At 37.6% G+C, this 18,775-nt stretch overlaps 1 protein-coding gene and 1 long non-coding RNA gene across 2 annotated transcripts in view; one reads left to right on the top strand and one right to left on the bottom strand.

The window, feature by feature from the left end:
* The window catches only part of LOC150005993 (uncharacterized), a 301,478-nt gene that overhangs the window by 236,958 nt on the left and 45,745 nt on the right, over nucleotides 1-18,775 (bottom strand). The window lies entirely within an intron of this gene.
* Nucleotides 1-18,775, top strand: part of EFEMP1 (EGF-like fibulin extracellular matrix protein 1) — an 83,372-nt gene that overhangs the window by 59,547 nt on the left and 5,050 nt on the right. Inside the window, exons 6-10 of the mRNA XM_090281316.1 lie at nucleotides 10,775-10,894; nucleotides 11,876-11,995; nucleotides 13,597-13,716; nucleotides 17,220-17,343; nucleotides 17,427-17,622. Of these exons, the coding sequence (XP_090137442.1) occupies nucleotides 10,775-10,894; nucleotides 11,876-11,995; nucleotides 13,597-13,716; nucleotides 17,220-17,343; nucleotides 17,427-17,622 (680 nt within the window). The remainder of the gene's footprint in view (nucleotides 1-10,774; nucleotides 10,895-11,875; nucleotides 11,996-13,596; nucleotides 13,717-17,219; nucleotides 17,344-17,426; nucleotides 17,623-18,775) is intronic.

Here is an 18,775-nt window from a genome sequence, read left to right as displayed (position 1 = left end):
GAACGTCGTAATTGTTTAAACCTCAGGCATTCAAAACAAAGCACTCAAATTTATTTGGAGAATGATAACCAACAACTGCTTATCCTTTCACTGAATGCCAATCCATTTTTCACATTCACAAGAAAGAACTAGCCTTAAAGGTTGAACATATTCTGGATATCAAAGTGTTGGTTACATGTTAGACTAAGCAAAAGCAGAAATTTAGAGTATGAATGGGACCATAAAAGCAAATGAGGAAATAATTTCAAATTAGCTATTTGGGGACCATAACACATAAACACTGATGATATGGGGTTCATTCACTGATTTCAGCATAACATAGTTTATAAGGCAAACAGTGAGGTTCAAATCCCATTGCCACCCATAACTCATATTCAGGCCTTGGGTGAGTTACTGAAACTCTCTATCTCACTTTTTCCTGTGTACTATGGAGATAATGCTGGCCCCTACTTCAGAAGCTTATGTGTGGGAATGCTTAGAACAGTGCCTGGTCATGGGCTGAATAGCTGTGTGCTATCCTTATGTAATGAGTTAACATACTAAACATTCTTTATGCTGCAAGCAGGTGCGGTGCTAGCAGTGCAAAGCCAAGTGCAGCATGTGCTTCTGCTTGAGAGGTGTACTTGAGCTCCCTCAAGGCAGGGGCCAGGTCTGGTTTGTGTCACTGCTGTCTCTGTAGTCCCTGAGGAGTGCACATCAAGTAGATGCTCTAGGCATGTTTTTTGAATGACTGGAAGAATATGGTATGGGGAAGCCAACTGGCAAATAAGAGCTAAACTAAAGAGTTCTGGGTTCATTTATGAGGCCCAGCACTATGCATGAAACTCTTTAATTGACTCCCTCTGTCTATTTATTTACATACCACCTTTTATCATGAAAGTGAACACTTATTTTCTCTGAGAAACAGAGGATCAGGATGTGGGGACAGGAAACTAGCATCCATTTTCGCCTGAGAATGTGAGCTGTTGATGTCAGATGTCAACACTGAGCTCCTCATGGGCCCCAGTGGAGTTCTGCTTGCCATGGGCTGTTCTTAGAGGCTGGGGTTACTGCCCAGCCTCCAAGGAAGGCCCAGGGTTTGCAGTGACTGAAGCTCTGATTTAGGAATATTGTGTGGAAAACTCCACACACACCAAAGTTTTGTCCACTGTATTAATCAGGAAAATGAACATTTGAAAGCATAAAAAGTATAGAAAAAGAACCAACCCAAACTTTTGTGGGAAGAAGCAAAGAGAACAGACCATATGGTTATAGTGCTTTATGATATGGTAGGAAGAGACATTCTCAAATTTAGCCTCATCATGTGGTATTGCTCTCACCCATAGAACCAATTCATAATTCTTCAACAGAACGTATAAGGTCTCCCTTAGTCTGATCCTTGCCCAAGTCTGAACAACCCTCTCCCACTAAAAAGAAAAAAGAAAAAAAAAAACCAGTCCAGCTTTATTGTATGTATATCACTCAGTGTCACACCTTGCTGCCTCTACGTAAGCTCTCTCAGAACCAGGAACATGCTCTCATAGCAAACTCCTATTTAACTCTCAAATCCCAGCTCAGGGTCGTTTCCTCTGGGAAGCCGTCCATGAGCTACCCCAATACAATTAGTCACTCCCTCCTCTATGCCAGTACTTCTCATCAATTTTGATGGATCCTTTTTATAGATTTCCTATCGGTTGCATATTAATTCTTTTACAAACTACAATAAAAAATGTTGTGGTAATGCCAGATTTATATTCCTAAACAACTACTCTCATTTTCTGTACTTATTTGTTGCAGACTGGTCCAAATAGTTCATGGACTAGGTGTGGTCAGCAGGCCACACTATAAGTAGCATAGTGCTCCTTCTGTCCATTGTACACCTTTCTGTTGTTGATTTTATCATCCTATACAGTAATCTGTTTCGTGCTTATCTTGCATACTAGATAGGGATAGAATGTATGCATATTTATCATCATTATAAATGTGCAGTGCTAAACACAATGACAGCAAATAACAATGGCTTGATGAATGTTTACTGGTTGTAAAGACAAACATCACTTATTCATCAAATATCTATTGAGAGTTGACTGTGTGCCAGGCACGGTCTTAGGTGCTAGGATATCATGGTGAACAAACAAATTGTGCAGAATCACAGACCTTGTAGAACTGTTAGAAAGAATCATTTATACAAATTAGCTATTGAGACTGGCACCTGGGTATAATACTGGGTACTAGGAAGAACTATGCTAAAATTGCTCTTAGTTGGTATGATGTTTCCTTCCATTCATTCAACTAATATTTATTGAGCACCTACCATGCCAGGCCCTATTCTAGTTATTAAGCATATTGCAATGAACAGACAAAAAGTACTGTATCTCTACCTCAAGAAGAAGAGATAGGTCTTATCTACTATGCATTATAGTAAGGGAGACAGACAAGAAGCAAATAAGCATAATGTTAAGGAATGACAATCCCTACAAAGAAATACAAACAGTATAGTGGGATAGATAATGCAGAAGAAGCTATTTTATATGGATGGTCTTCCTGAAGTGACATTTGAACAGAAACCTAAATAAATCAGAGGGGAAGCCATGTGCATATCATTATCATTTGATTCAATATTCAAGTTAAATCAAATAGATTTTGTAACATCAATAATAGCTCCCATTTAGTTCTACCTGTTTTGTGTAAGGAAATTTACCTATGTTATGTCACGTAAACCTTCCAATGATTCCTTTTTATTATTTTTTTAATTTATCAGCATCGCTTACAGTGATGTTGGCACTCAAAGTGTTAAAAAGATTTTATTGTAATTTATAACTATGAAATTATTTATAGTGTCTTTTTTATTTTTTATTATTTTTGAAATTTTAAATTTCTTTTTATTGTTTTTCTATTACAATTGTCCCATATTTCCCCCATTGCTCCCCCCACACCCAGCCACCTCATTCTCCCACAATCATTCCCACCCCGTTGTCCATGTCCATGGGTTATTTATGCTAGTTTTATCTAAATCCTTCCCCTACTTAACCCCCTGCTCTCCCTCCCCAGCTGATAACTGTTATTCTGTTCCTTGTGCAATTTTGTCCATTTGTTTGTGTTGTTCATTAGTCTCCTGTATCAGGTGATTCATACGGTACTTTTCTTTCATTGCCTGGCTTATTCGCTAAGCATAATTATCTCTAGTTCCATCCATGTTGTTGCAAATGGCAGGAGTTCCTTCTTTCTTTCTGCTGCATAGTATTCCATTGTGTAAATGTACCACAGTTTTTTAATCCACTCATCTACAGATGGGCACTTAGACTGTTTCCAGCACTTAGCTATTATAAACAGCACTGCTATGAACATAGGGGTGCATAAGTTCTTTTGAATTGGGGTTTCAAGATTCTTCAGGTATAATCCTAGCAACAGAATCACTGGTTCAAAAGGCAGTTCCATTTTTAGCTATTTGAGGAAATTCCATACTATTTTCCATAGTGGCTGCACCAGTCTGCATTCCCACCAACAGTGCAGTAGGGTTCCCGTTTCTCCACATCCTCGCCAGCACTTGTTGTTTGTTGATTTGTTGATGATGGCCATTCTAAAAGGTGTAAAGTGGCATCTCATTGTGGTTTTAATTTGCATCTCTCTGATGGCTAGTGATGTTGAGCATACTTTCATATGCCTCTTGACCCTCTGTATATCCTCCTTGGAGAAGTGTTATTTCAGATCCTTTGCCCATTTTTTAATTGGATTGTCTGTCTTCTTGGTGTCGAGTTGTTTAAGTTCTCTATATATTTTGGAGATCAATCCCTTGTCTGAGGTATCATTGGCAAATATGTTTTCCCATACGGTTGGTTCCCTTTTCATCTTGCTGATGTTTTCTTTTGCTGAGCAGAAACTCTTTAGTTTGATGTAGTCCCATTTGTTTATTCTTTCCTTTATTTCCCTTGCCTTAGGAGATGTATCAGTGAAAATATTGCTACATGGAATATCTGAAATTCTCCTGCCTATATTTTCCTCTAGGACTTTTATGGTGTCACGTCTTACATTTAAATCTTTGATCCATCTTGAGTTTATTCTGGTGTAAGGTGTCAGTTGATGGTCTAGTTTCATTTTTTTTTGCATGTCCCTGTCCAGTTCTCCCAGCACCATTTGTTGAAGAGGCTCTTCTCACTTCATTTTATATTCCTTCCCCTTTTGTCAAATATTAGTTGACCATATAGACTGGGGTTTATTTCTGGGCTCTCTGTTCTGTTCCATTGATCTATACGTCTGATCTTATGCCAGTACCAGGCTGTTTTGATTACCGTGGCCTTATAGTATAGTTTGATGTCAGGTATTGTGATTCTTCCTACTGTATTCTTCTGTCTCAAGATTGCTGTGGCTATTTGGGGTCTTTTTTGGTTCCATATAAATTTTTGAAGTATTTGTTCTAGGTCTATGAAATATGTCACTGGTATTTTAATAAAGATTGCGTTGAATCTGTAAATTGCTTTGGTTAGTATGGACATTTTAATGGTGTTGATTCTTCCCATTCATGAACATGGTATATATTTCCATTTATTTGTATCTTCCTTAATTTCTTTCTTCAGTGTTATGTAGTTTCCCGAGTACAGGTCTTTTATCTCTTTGGTTAAGTTTATCGTAGGTACTTTATTTTTCTTGTTGCTATAGTAAATGAAATTTTTTTCTAGTTTCTGTCATTGATATTTTATTGTTGGTGTACAGAAATGCCTTCGGTTTCAGAATATTGACTTTGTACCCTGCTATTTTGCCAAATTCACTTATTAGGTCGAGTAGTTTTTTAGTGGAGTCTTTTGGGTTTTTTTTGTACACTATCATGTAATCTGTAAATTATAACAGTTTTACTTCCTTTATTCCAATTTGGATGCCTTTTATTTCTCTTTCTTGTCTGATTGCTGTGGCTAGAACTTCCAACACTATGTTGAGTAGGAGCGGGGTGAGTGGACATCCTTGTGTTGTTCCTGATCTTAGGGAGAATGCTTTTAGTTTTTGTCCATTGAGTATGATGTTGGCTTCAGGTTTCTTGTATATGTCCTTTATTATGTTGAGGTATGCTCCCTCTATTACCATTTTGCTGAGAGTTTTCATCATAAATGGGTGTTGTACTTTATCAAATGCTTTTTCTTCATCTATTGATATAATTATGTGATTTTTGTCTTTCATTTTTTTATGTGGCCTATTACGTTTATTGATTTGCAAATATTAAACCATCCTTGCATCCCTGGCATGAGTCCCACTTGATCGTGGTATATGATCTCTCTAATGTGTTGCTGGATCCAGTTTGCCAATATTCTGTTGAGGTTTTTAGTACCTATGTTCATCAGCGATATTGGCCTGTAGTTTTCTTTCTTTGTTGTGTCTTGACTGGTTTTGGAATTATGGTAATACTGGCTTCATAGAACGAGTCTGGGAGTCTTCCCTCTTCTTGGACTTTTTGGAATAGTTTGAGAAGGGTAGGTGTTAGTTCTTCCCTAAATGTTTTTGCAAAATTTGCCTGTGAAGCCATCCTGTCCAGGGCTTTTGTGTGCCAGGAGTTTTTTGGTTACTGTTTTAACTTCCCTTTTTGTTATCAGTCTATTCAGGCTTTCTGCTTCTTCTTGATTCAGTTTTGGAAGATTATATGTTTCCAGAAATTTTTCCATTTCATTTAGGTTGTCAAGTTTTTTGCCATACAGTTGTTTGTAGTAATTTCTTACAATCCTTTGTATTTCTGTGGTATCAGTTGTGATTTCTCCTCTTTCATTTCTGATTTTGTTTATTTGGGTCCTCTCTCTTTTTTTCTTGATGAGCCTGGCTAAAGGCTTGTCAATTTTGTTTATCTTTTCAAAGAATCAGCTTCTACTTTTGTTGATCTTTTGAATTGTATTTTTAGTCTCTATGTCATTTAATTCTGCTCTGATCTTGATGATTTTCTTCTTTCTACTCATTCTGGGCTTTGTTATTGTTGTTCTAGTTCTTGTAGCTGTAGGGTTAGATTTTTTATTTGAGATTCTTCTGTCCTTTTCAGGTAGGGCTGTATTGCTATGAACTTTCTTCTCAGGACTGCTTTTGCTGCATTTCATAGGTTGTGGGCTGTTGTGTGTTCATTATCATTAGTTTCCAGAAACTTCTTGATTTCTTCCTTGATGTCATTGTTAACTCATTCATTATTTAATATCATGTTATTCATTATCCATGAGTTTGAATGTCTTTGAGTTTTTTCCTTGAGGTTGATTTCCAGTTTCAAAGCCCTGTGATTTGAGATGCTTGATATAATTTCAGTTTTCCTGAATTTGTTGAGGCTTGTTTTGTGTCCTACCATGTGGTCTATCTTTGAAAATTTTCCATGTGCACTTGAAAAGAATGTATATTTTGCTTCTTTGAGGTGAAAAGTTCTATATATATATATCAATTAAATACATTTGCTCCAGAGTGTTGTTCAATGCCTCAATATTCTTGGTACTTCTTTTTTTCAAAAATCAGTCCATTTTTGACAATGGGGTGTTAAAAAGTCCCCTACTATGAGTGTGTTGCTGTTGATATCCTTCTTGTAGTCTTCCGATATTTTCCTTATATATTTGGGTACACCAATGTTAGGTGCATATATGTTTACCAGGGTTATATCTTCTTGATGGATTGTTCCCTTAAGTGTTATAAAATGTCCTTCTTTGTCTCTTTTTACAGCTTTTGCTGTGAAATCTGTTTTGTCTGATGTAAGTATTACTACCCCAGCTTTTTTTTCATGTCCGTTTGCTTGACATACTTTTTTCCATCCCTTCACTTTCAGTTTGTGTAAATCTTTTGTTGTGAGGTGTGTCTCTTGTAGACAGCATATACGTGGGTCATGTTTTCATTTCCATTCCACTACCCTATGTCTTTTGATTAGAGCATTTAATCCATTTACATTTAAGGTTATTATTGGCAGGTATTTATTCATTTCCATTTGTACCTCTGTTCCTCTCCCTCTCTCTCTTTCTTCTTTTTCTTAAAGCATTCCCTTTAGCATGTCTTGCAGTGCTGGTTTGGTGGAGATGTATTCTTTTAGTCTTCCTTTGTCTGGGAAACTCCTTATTTCACCTTCCATTATGAATGAGAACTTTGCTGGGTAGAGTATTCTTGGTTGTAGGCCTTTGTTTTTCATTGCTTGAGATATTTTTTTGCCATTCCCTTCTGGCTTGTAGTGTTTCTGTTGAGAAATCAGTTGATAGCCTTATCGGAGCTCCCTTGTATGTTATTAGCTGTTTTTCTCTTGCTGGTTTTAGGATTCTCACTTTGTCTTTGAATGTGCCATTTTAATATGATATGCTTTGGAGTGGGCCTTTTTGGGTTCATCTTCATTGGGACCCTCTGTACTTCCTGGACTTGCATGAAATTTTCTCTCATCAAGGTAGGAAAATTTTCTGTTATTACTCTTTCAATCATATTTTCTATCCCATGCTCCTGTTCTTCTCCTTCTTCTATCCCTGTGATACGGATATTGTTTTGTTTCATGTTGTCCTGCAGTTCTCTTAAATCCTCTTCATTCTTTTTTTTAATCTTTTTTCATTTTGTTTTATTGTCTGGGAATTTTTTCTATGTTTTCCTCTAACTCACTGATCCAATCCTCTGCTTCATTTATCCTGCTTTTGGTTGCTTCTACTGTGTTCTTAAGTTCAGAAATTGTATTCTCCATTTCCTCCTGGTTCTTATTGATAGTTTCTATGTCCTTTTTTATGCTGGTGTAATTCTCAGTAAGTTTCTTGCAGCTTCCCTGGAACTCTTTGTAGTTTCCCTGGAGTTTTTTGTAGTTCCCTTGGAGTTCATTGTATTTTTCTCTGAGTTTGTCAAGTTCATTGAGCTTCCTTATAACCATTCTTTTGAATTCCATGACTGATAGTTTGCTTACCTGTGTTTTCATCTAGCACTCTCTCTGGGGATTTCTCTTTTCCTTTCACTGGGAAATTGTTTCTGTGTCTCCCCATGTTGAATCTCTCTTTTTGGTTTTTTTTGTGTCTTAGATTTTTCTGCTTTGATTTTCCGCCTTTGTGGTATGAGATTCTGTATAGGAGACCTGGAGGATTCAATGGTGTAGTCTCTTTGATCTCCTCAGCTTAATGCTCTTGGGACACCCTTTATACTGTTTGTTAAGCTGTCTGGTTTTATTTCAGTTACTCTTTGGTGGAAACTTCCCTCTGGCTAGCTGATTGAGAGTCACTCTGCCCACCACCTCTTTAGTTCTTTTGTGGAGATTCTGTTAAAACATAAAACACACAACCCAGGCAAGAAACCCACACCCTCAAAAATATCCCCCACCCACAATCATACTATCAGCAGCAAATGAGCCATATTAATATAGATGTAAATAGGTTAAGACTATTATACTATAATAAAAACAGATAGGAGTTGTTTTAACTGAAAAAAAAAGATGATTTTTGAGAGGGAAGATGATAGAAAAATAGTAGCAAGTAGGATCAAGTCTATGTGAGACAGTAATATTTACATTGTATGTTGAAAAAGGGAGGGAAGAATGCAGAATGAAGTGAGAAAGTGGAAGTGTATAGTATTAGGTTCATATAGCAGTTATATGTTATTTATTGAGTGTGAGAGGAAGGATAAACAAAACAGACAAAAAAATTAAAGAAGAATAGGAGGGAGAGAAGGTAGGAAACAAATAAAAGAAAGAGTTTTTCCCCAGTACCAACTTTGGACACTGTCTTCTTTTTCTGGATCTGCCCCTGGTCAAAATTCCATGGGTTTCAAATCTTCTTTTCTGGCTGGCTGTCTGTGAGGAGATCTAGCTGGATTCTGAGGATGCTATTCTCTCACTCATGGGCCTGCCGCAGCTCTCTACTCTGAGCCACACTGTGTTGGGTCCCCCGCACTGGTCCTCTGGCACCCTGCAGCACTCCTCAGGCTTGTTTAGCAATGCTACTCTGCTGGCGAGCCACTGCTCATGCCCAAAGTCCCTGTCCAGCCTTGGGTCCTGTCTCCGCTCCTCAAAAAAAGTCTCCGTGTTGCCTCCAAGCTGCAGCACCAGCCTGCATCCCTGCCTGGCAGAGCCTTGTTGCATGCCTGCGTGTACAGAGTTGCCTGCCTGGGGCCCCTACTGAGTCTGGGGTTCTGCCACAGTTTTCTCGTATGGGCCCCTCTCCACAACTCAGTTCTGCATTTGTGTTTGGTGGAGCCTTGCTGCATGTGTGCCTGCGGGTGCAGTGTTGCCTGCCCGGGGTCCCCACCAAGTATGCAGTTTTGCCACAGCTTTCCTGCATGGGCCCCTCTCTGCAGTTCAGTTTTGTGTTTTTGTTTGGTGGAGCCTTAATGCACATGCCCCCGGGCACTGGGTTGGCAGCCCAGGGGATCCCCACCAAGACTCAATTCACACAGTTTCTCATAGTCTGGGCTGTTCTCTGTCTTCCCACGCCTCCAGTTGTTTCAACCAAATCTTCTCGCTGACTCCCTCCCGGACTTTGCTTGTCAGGGCGCCACCTATGGCAGGGGGAAGTTTCCAAGCAGATCCTAGCTAATGAGCTGGTTGGCAGCTGCCCCTTTCGGGTGTGGTGCGGCAGAGGCACTGGGCTGGGAAGCCCAGCCACTCCGTTTGGAGAATACGGGCCGACCTTTCTGCCCTCTTTCACGCTGCTCCCACACTCCTGTCCCTGTTTGCCCTATATGAAATCCACATGCACTCACTCCACTCCACGTTTGTACTCCAAGTCCTTCCACGATGGGAGCAAGAAGACAACACTGTTACCTACTATGCCACCATCTTTTTTCTATATATCCTTCCATTGATTCTACCACCTTGTTGTACAATTACTTACAGAGGAAGAAATGGAAGCTCCAAGAGGTTAACACCAAGCTAGTAATTGCCAGAGATTCAAACTCAGATTACCCTGAGGCCACTTGAGTACAATGCCTCCCACAGTTTAGTTATTAAAGTACCAGAAGAGCTGGGCATAAAGTTTTGTTTTCACTTTTTTTTAGTCTAACACAGTGTCACTATATAATCTTACATTGTACATGCATAATTGTTATTTTAAATTATGCATGCCATGTTGAAGTTGTCACACAGTGTACAGTCATGAATGAATGAAATTTTATTATGCTCCTAAGAAGTTAATCCTACTCTGCAAGTTCTCAGTTAAGCACTTTATGGTTGGACTATTTATGTGAGAAGGACACGGGCTGGAATGCTTCGTTAATGTGTCAGAAGGGCACTTTGTTTAGCATCCTATTCCTTCCGCAGTGTTCTTTCACTTGATCCTCACAGAAATATCATAAGATACGCATAGCAAGCATTACTATCCACATTTTACAAAAGAAAAATACCAAAATACTGAACATTTAAATGACTTGGCCAAAGTCACCAACTAAACAGCAGCTTACCCCTTCTTTCTCTTAGTTTTATGAAAATCACTCAGTTCTTCAATAATTCTTTTATACTTCTGTCTTTATAAATAAGGTTTCAGTCCTCAAACTGACATTATCATATATATGTGAAATAGTCTTAACTACTCTTCTCTCTTTTAAATCTCAACTCACCAAGCCAGGTTTATGAAGTCTTTGTTCTTGACATCTCACTTAACTGCAGGATGCAGTACAAAGTATATTTAAACACATATACCCTACTTTAAAAAAAAACACAATAAAATTTTTATTTAATATTTATTGTATTTTTTTCCATTACCAGTTCCAGTCCCCTTATACTCTTTTAAAGTGAGGTCCTCACTAGGTAGACTTTCTAGATAATGTTCTTCTGAGAACGTGAGAGCAAACAGCTGTGGATAATCGATAACGTAGTTCTCTTTGTGTGTGTGTGCTGGTAACCTAGATATAGATGAATGCACGATGCCTCCGTATTGCCACCAAAGATGCGTGAACACACTAGGATCATTTCATTGCCAGTGCAATCTTGGGTTTCAGTTGGCGGCCAACAACTATACCTGCGTAGGTAAGCCTTTTTGAAACTGCCAACCTAACTAACTAATATCTATCTTAAAAAAAAAAAAAAAAAAAAAAGCAAATCCCATGCCACATGGCAGTATTTCTATTCTTCAATGTTGAGTGAACTGGTTTCCATCAACTTCCCCAAATAAAGCTAAAAAGACAGTAATCAATCTGTTTCTTAAAACACATCAAGATGTGAACAGAAAACTTAATCTTGCTTTTAGATCTCATCTGTGATGTATAAAAAATACAAATCCATTGATATACACACACCAATTAGTCAATAGTGTGTGATATAAAAACTGAAGGTGCCAAAGGGGTTACAGCCAGTTCAAGTACATAAACTTTCCACTGAAAGCGCATCTGATTTTTACATGCTGCTTCTCCCCCTTTCAGAATGCAATGTCACGGCACACAATTTTGAGATTGGCATGACATGGAAAGACTCTAGTAAAGGAAAAATGCCTTTTCACAATATTTTCAGTGCCTTAGAGCATTGCAAAACTCTGTGTGGGTCTCAAAGGCTTATGTTATAATTGCAAAGGAATTTAATAGAACCCATTTAAAAAGTAATAAATAGCACAGATAAATCTTCACTACAGCATGCTGAGAGACCATATCAGTATGAGTGTCTTATATCAATTATTTATAGACTTGGCATTTTGCATCTGAACAACAATAAAAGAAAATAGATACTGGAATGTATATTTATTAGAATCATTAAATTCTTTTGGAAAGATTCCTCAAACCCCCAAATAACTGTCACTCTCAGAAAAAGAAATATTCTGGTATTTCTAAAAGAAATGTAGGGACATTTTTTATATTCTTTCAACAAATATAAACCTGAATGGATGTTCTCCAATGAGCTTCTGCAGGGCAAAGAATCCAGCTAGGGAATTACTCACTTATCATCAAATGACATAGGTACAAAAGAGCAATGATATGTTTAAAGAGATATATAAATGTATATAACTTTTCCTTTCAGACATAAATGAATGTGATGCCAGCAATCAATGTGCTCAGCAATGCTACAACATTCTTGGTTCATTCATCTGTCAGTGTAATCAAGGATATGAGCTAAGTAGTGACAGACTCAACTGTGAAGGTAAAATATTTTCCAAATAATTTTTAATAAGACTCCAACACATTTGATTACTGTCCTTTTATTTGATTATGCACCTGTTTATGAAAACAAATTCTTACCCATGAAAATTCTATTCTAAAATCCAGTTAATTCAATTGCAACATTGACTTTTTAGCATGTTACCAAGAAAAAGGAGAAGAAAAAAATGACTGAAATTTTAAATGCAAGGTAGGTTTAAGAATTACAACTGTGCGCTAGTGTCTCGCTTCTCAAAAGTGTGATCCAATGGCCAGCAACATCGGCACCTCCTGGGAGCTTGTGAGAAATGCAGAATTTCAGGTCCCAGATTCTATATCTAATTCTGGGTAAATGGTATGCACTTTCATGTTTGAAAAATGCTTATTGCTTGTGAGAAACATTAGAATAGAAACCAACAGACCTGGCCCCTAGTCTTATTCCTGCCAGTGTGCACCTTGAGCACGTATCTTAACACATTGCATATGGATGGCGAGAATTCTCATTTCTAAAAGGCATTTAAATTCCCAGGTACACGTGTTAAGTTGCCTAGGTTTCACTTTCCACATAAGAAGGCCATTTAACTGAGGAGATGACCTTCAGAGTCCACTGAACATGCATGTTTCACTGCATAATTTAAAAGACACAAGACATCCTGAGTAAGTGCCATCAACACTTGATGTCCCTGACTTCTTTGTGGACCCTCCCTGCTTCACTTTGAGCCACAACGGTCAGACCTCACCCAGAAAGGCCTTGCATCATGCTGCTGTGCTCACAACCAAAAGGAGTTGGCTCTGGAGACCTGCCTCTACCCTTCTAGCAAATGATAGGGACATCACCATTGAAAAATGCAAAGCATTTTTTTCCTGAAGGCCAGACCCTGCCAAGATGTCACCTAAAGAAGCTAGCACAGTAGTGGGATTTAAGTTCAAAGATCAGATGAACTTGGCTACAAAGCCACCCAATTTCTGAGAAAGAAAATACGAATCTGCATCATTACTGGGTCTGCAGAGCCCCAGGTGAAAAGCATCAAGCATAAGCCAGTTCATTCACCCTGCTTAGCTCATATAGTCAGGTCCAGGATTTGACAAACTGTCAGCAGTTATTGAGTAAAACTGATGGCAAAACAAACTCTGCTGTGAAGTTCTAGAGAATCATTTTCAACTGGTATGCTGCAAGAGGCACTGGTGTACCACAAAAACCTTTAAAATATGCAATACCTGACTATTTAGTCACTGCCACTGATCTTTTCCCTTAGATTGTCAAATTTAAAATAAATGACAACAGCCAACAAAATAGCCATCTGGTGTGAATGAATCAAAATTATAGCTTTTTTAAATTTGGTCAGATCAGCAAAAAATATAATGTATTTTTTCACTTGCCACAGAATTTCAGTAATTACTTTATGTGTGCCATGAGATGAAAAAGGTTGAAAATCATTGTCCTAGAGGAAACAAGCCAATATTGTTAGAATTTGCCCTTGAGCTTCTTATAAAGTATTGTATTTCTATTTGAGTTTGCAGTGTTTTTACTCTCTTACATCATCTAAAAAAAATTCCCAAAGTAGTTTTTGAATTTTGTGTCCTTGCTCTTCTCTGATGCGACAGACATTGATGAATGCAGAACCTCAAGCTACCTATGTCAATATCAATGTGTCAATGAACCTGGGAAATTCTCATGTATGTGCCCCCAAGGATACCAAGTGGTGAGAAGTAGAACGTGTCAGGGTAAGTTTATTGTTTTTGTATCTGCTATTTTTCATTTTAACCAGGAAGGACATAGAAATTAAAGGATTCTCTACCCTAGACTTTTCATTTTTTCCAGATTTGAGCTTCTTTCTTCCCTGTTCATTAGGAGATACACACATCTCATAAAGACGGTATTCACTTTTTAAAAAATGGGGGTGTTTACTATTAACACAGACTTACTTTGAAACTTAAATTGTTTTTCTTTCTTAAAATATAAATAATGTTAATAAAATATTGATATCCCATCTATATAGCCTACTTAGTCTCCATGATATATGTCTCCCAAGCATCCACCAGGAAAGATTCAATTATTAAAATATTTTACCATGAGTTTGAGTCCAGACATAAGCTCAATATGTGGATTAGACATACCTTAAACCAGTCTCAGTTCTCTAAAACACCAAGATTATAAATTGGGTAGTAGTTTAGGTGTTCAGAAAATCAACCCCATGTATATGAGAGAATGAAAAAAAAACTGAACTTGAAGACAGAAAATCTATTTGAATCCTAGCTATATTGCATCCTATCTGTACAATCTAAAAGAAATTATCAAACTTCTCTGAGTCTCAGCTTTATTATTTGGAAAAGGAATTGAGGGAGGGAAATGGAGTAATATACATAAAATTATTTGTAAAGTATAAAGTCTATATCATTCAAGATGTTTTTATGCAATTTACCTAGCAACATAAATGACAAATAGCAAATATTCTCTAGAGAGTCTTTTTTAATCATAATTGATAGAGGGCACACAGGACGGTTAAATATTGTTAAAAAAGAAGATCAAGAAAGGGGATTCTCAGTCTATAGCATGATTTTACAGAAAAATATTAATTCAGAGGAACATCCATTGACCTGGAATTTATTAGTATGCATGTGATTTTTCAACTAGATTCCAAACACCAAATATGAACACAATCAGAATGTCATTCACTGCACAATTAATATCTTTATACTCCTTTCCAGGTTACTAAAGACTCTGTAATTTTAATTGTGGAAAAACATTGCACTCCAATGGTTTTACTTTCTGAACCTTAAATGGGACTTTTAACATGAATGCTACATGCTGGGAAATGTTAGTTTTATATCTTAACCAGTTTCCCTGGAGACCTTCAAACAAATGTCTCTGTGTTTGTCATAATAAATGGATTTGGTAATCAGCAAAAGACAGAAGCAAATTAATGTACAGTAGAATCTGACCTTCCTAGTCTGTATATTTGGAAACATTAATATCTGTTATAATTAAAAGTCAAAATGCACTGAAATTTCAAATAAGAGATTCATGAATGTATACCTTGAAGATATACAGCTCAGAATGTTTGAAAATAATACATGAAATTTTATTTTTTATTTTTTTATTTAAATACTTTATTGTTTATGCTATTACAGTTGTCCCGATTTTCCTCCTTTGTCCCCCTTCACCCAGTCTGCCCCTGACTCCCACAGTCAACCCCCACCCTGTTGTCCATGTCCATGGATCATTCATACATGTTCTTTGACTAATCCCTTCACCTTCTTTCAACAAACACATGAAATTATTACATAAGATTTCTTTTTGCTGCTGTTGGACTCCATATATCAAACCAGTCTTAGTTTTCCCTGTAGCTAAACAGCACCTTTATTTAAAAAAAAAAAAAAAGTGAAAAATATTGAAAAGAAAATTCAATTGTGATTTCTTCTGAGGAACTTCAGTTCTTTCTTTAGCCACAACCAGTCCAAAAGAAGACACTTCTTCTGATTGACTCTTGGAAACCTCAGAGCTTTTCCAGTCTTCCTTTGAGTTCCAGCTAGCTTTAGCCAGTTTGGAAATGAAAAGAAAGTTGTTGTTGTTGCTTTCTCTCTCTCTCTCTCTCTCTCTCTCTCTCTCTCTCTCTCTCTCTCTCTCTCTCTCTCTCTCTCTCTCCCTCTCCCTCTCCCTCTCCCTCTCCCTCTCCCTCTCCCTCTCCCTCTCCCTCTCCCTCTCCCTCTCTCTCTAGAAGACAAGGCATGTAATTATTCTCATTTAGGGAATGCAGTACCTTATAGTGGAAAGTTGCCTGTCGCTAAGCGTATGAACTTCGGTCAGCTGCTTAACCCTTAAATAGAAATAGTATCTTTCTCATCTATCTCCATGTGGTTTTTATGATGAGCAACTTGTTCGTTTTAATATTTCTTAAAAACTCAGGTGCCCCCACGCATTAATTCTAGGTGATGAAGAGATACAAAGATGTGTTTGATAGCCCATACCCTCAGAAAGTTTACAAGCTAATAGAAGGGTGAAGACAAACATACATATTTCAATACTGCAAAGCAGTAAACAATTAAGGGCCCAAAAGAAGAACCTGAGGTGTGAAAATTTAGAGAGGAGAAAGAGATCATATCCCAGCAACTAGCCCATGCCTGGCTTGCAGCAAGGGCTGTATAAATTACTTATGAAATGAGTAAATTAACAAATGAAAATATCCAATGGTGGGAAAAAAATGATTCAGAAAAGACTTATACTGGATAAAATCTAAATCACTATTCAAATGCAAAGAGAAGTAGATATAGATAAGGATATGGATAGTAATATGATTGTTGTTGTTGTTGTTCATGTAATAGCTCTCTAGTGAAACTGTTCTCTCAGTTGTAATCTGGGAGCTCTTAATTCCTAAATCTAAAATCAGTCTTTGTCCATCCTGGCATATCCGCCAGCCTCCTTCCCAGGACTCTCTCCCCTTCTGACTTCCTTGTACTGCTTTTTCTTGGGTTGTCTGTCACTACTGGTACCCCCCTTTCTTAGTTCCTCTTCTTCCACACTATTTTTAAATAGCTATGCTCTACAAGGTGGTATAGTTTCATTCTTGTGCTCTGCTTGCTCTGAAGAGTATAATCCACTCCCAGAGTATCACCTATCCACCGTCGTGCTATTGCTTACTGAAACCACATCTCTAGCCTTTACCATTTCCCAAAGCTTCTGAGACAGTAAACTGCCCTCTTCTTAGTTTTTGCATGCTGCTTTCCTCAGCCTGGAAGGCCCTCCCCACCCAAACCATGAAAATCCCATTAAACCACCACCCTTCAAAGCCAAGTTGAGATGCCCCTCTCCTTCCTTCAGCCTTCCCTAGTTCCCCTGGAAGAATTAATCAGTTATGCTTCTAATCTTCCAGTGCACTTATCAATTTCTTATCTAATTCCATTTTATTTTATAATTAATTGTTGTCATAGCTATATGCCTAACTAAACGATAACTTCCCTGAGGGCAAGTGGTGTCTTTCACTTTTATATAAGCAGCATTTGGCTTTGAATTCAACACATAGACAATAGGCACCTGACAAAATATCATGAAAGACACATATCCATCTGTGTATTCTGTTCAATTAAATGCAATGAACTCAAGTCCCATCCAGTCTTGTGTCTAAAAACACAAGTCCAGATTCCCAAATACCTCCTTTCTTGAAAAACTGAATCTACTACTTACACAATTTACTTAAATCAGCAAACTCTTTGACCCTATGTTGCTACAGATATAAATGAGTGTGAGACCACAAATGAATGTCGAGAAGATGAACTGTGTTGGAATTATCCTGGTGGCTTTCGTTGTTACCCACTAAATCCTTGTCAAGATCCCTACATTCTAACATCAGAGGGGTAAGAAAATCAAAACTTTTGAAAGTGAGAATTTTCTGGTCTTACCAAGTCAAACTGTTGAATATTTTTGTTTGCCTTTGCAGCCGATGTGTTTGCCCAGTCTCAAATGCGGTGTGCCGAGAACTTCCCCAGTCCATAGTCTACAAATACATGAGCCTCCGATCTGATAGGTCTGTGCCATCAGACATCTTCCAGATACAGGCCACAACCATTTATGCCAACACTATCAATACTTTTCAGATTAAATCTGGAAATGAAAATGGAGAGTTCTACCTAAGAGTAAGTATCCAGAGGGGAGACTTAGCTGTCGAAAAAGGTCCAGGTTTCTTGTTGTTTGGTTGTATTAACATGGAAAGAAAGCTAACATTTAAAGAGTTTTTATATGTAGACCTTGTGTAAGGCATTGTGTGCATTATCTCATTTCATCTTGGTAACACTGTAAGATAGATATTGGATATATATCTCCATTTTTTTTACAGAAAAGTGAGACTCAGAGAGGTTAAGTAGATTCTCTAAAGTCACTCAGATAACAAGTTGCAGACTAATGGAGTTGTGTGTGACCACAAAAATGCAACCCTATGCACACACACACACTCCAAATAGATACCACAAATTAGTGATAGTTATTTAATTTTACCAAGAAAAAAAATTCCCTGCAGAGCTTTTCAAAAATCATGAATTCCTTATTGTTACATTCATGGGGTTATCTACTTTTTTACAAACTAAAACCAGAAAATCTCTAAGAGGTGATCCCAACCACCTGCAACTTATGTGTCAATCGTTGTGCCACTCTTATAAACCTCCAGACAGACAGTACAGGTCACCATTGTGTTTTCCCTTTCTTTCATTGCCTATATGAAATCTTTCTTGGAATTCTGCTATTTCTTTCTTTACCCTGTCTCCTGTGTTATTTTGGATTCCCCATGACCCTGTTTCTCTTCCTTTAAACTTGCTCTTAGCACCTCTCCAATCCCTCCAATAGATTCCAAATAGAGCTCCCTGACTCTAATGCCTCAGCCTTCCAGTCCTCGCCTCCATGCAAAATTTCAGCAAGTTTATTTTAGGTTAAAATTCTGACATATTTTAAATATTGCTTACCACTTCATGTGAAAACAATGGCACCTCACCAAGCAGTTTACAGGGTTACAGTAACTGTTTCACGCTAAGGATATTATTCATCCAGTTTCAATTTTCTCAAAACTCCTCTGGGCACTCTCCATTTTTAATCAAATTTTAAAGTCAATATTTCAATTTGAGGATATGAAAAGTAAATTGGGAAATTCATCCCTGTGGTAAAGTTTACAGATTTTTAATGTTTACACATTTACACTGTTCTTTGCTATATCAAGTTCCCTTCCAGCCCCAGAATTATGTGATTCTGTTTCTTTGCCAGTAAATTAGAAATGATTAATTTCTCATGAAAAACTTCTGA

Source organism: Furipterus horrens, unplaced genomic scaffold (genome assembly GCF_987537825.1).
Source record: "Furipterus horrens unplaced genomic scaffold, mFurHor1.1.pri manual_scaffold_6, whole genome shotgun sequence".
Lineage (NCBI taxonomy): Eukaryota > Metazoa > Chordata > Mammalia > Chiroptera > Furipteridae > Furipterus > Furipterus horrens.
This window is presented reverse-complemented; position numbering and strand designations above follow the sequence as displayed.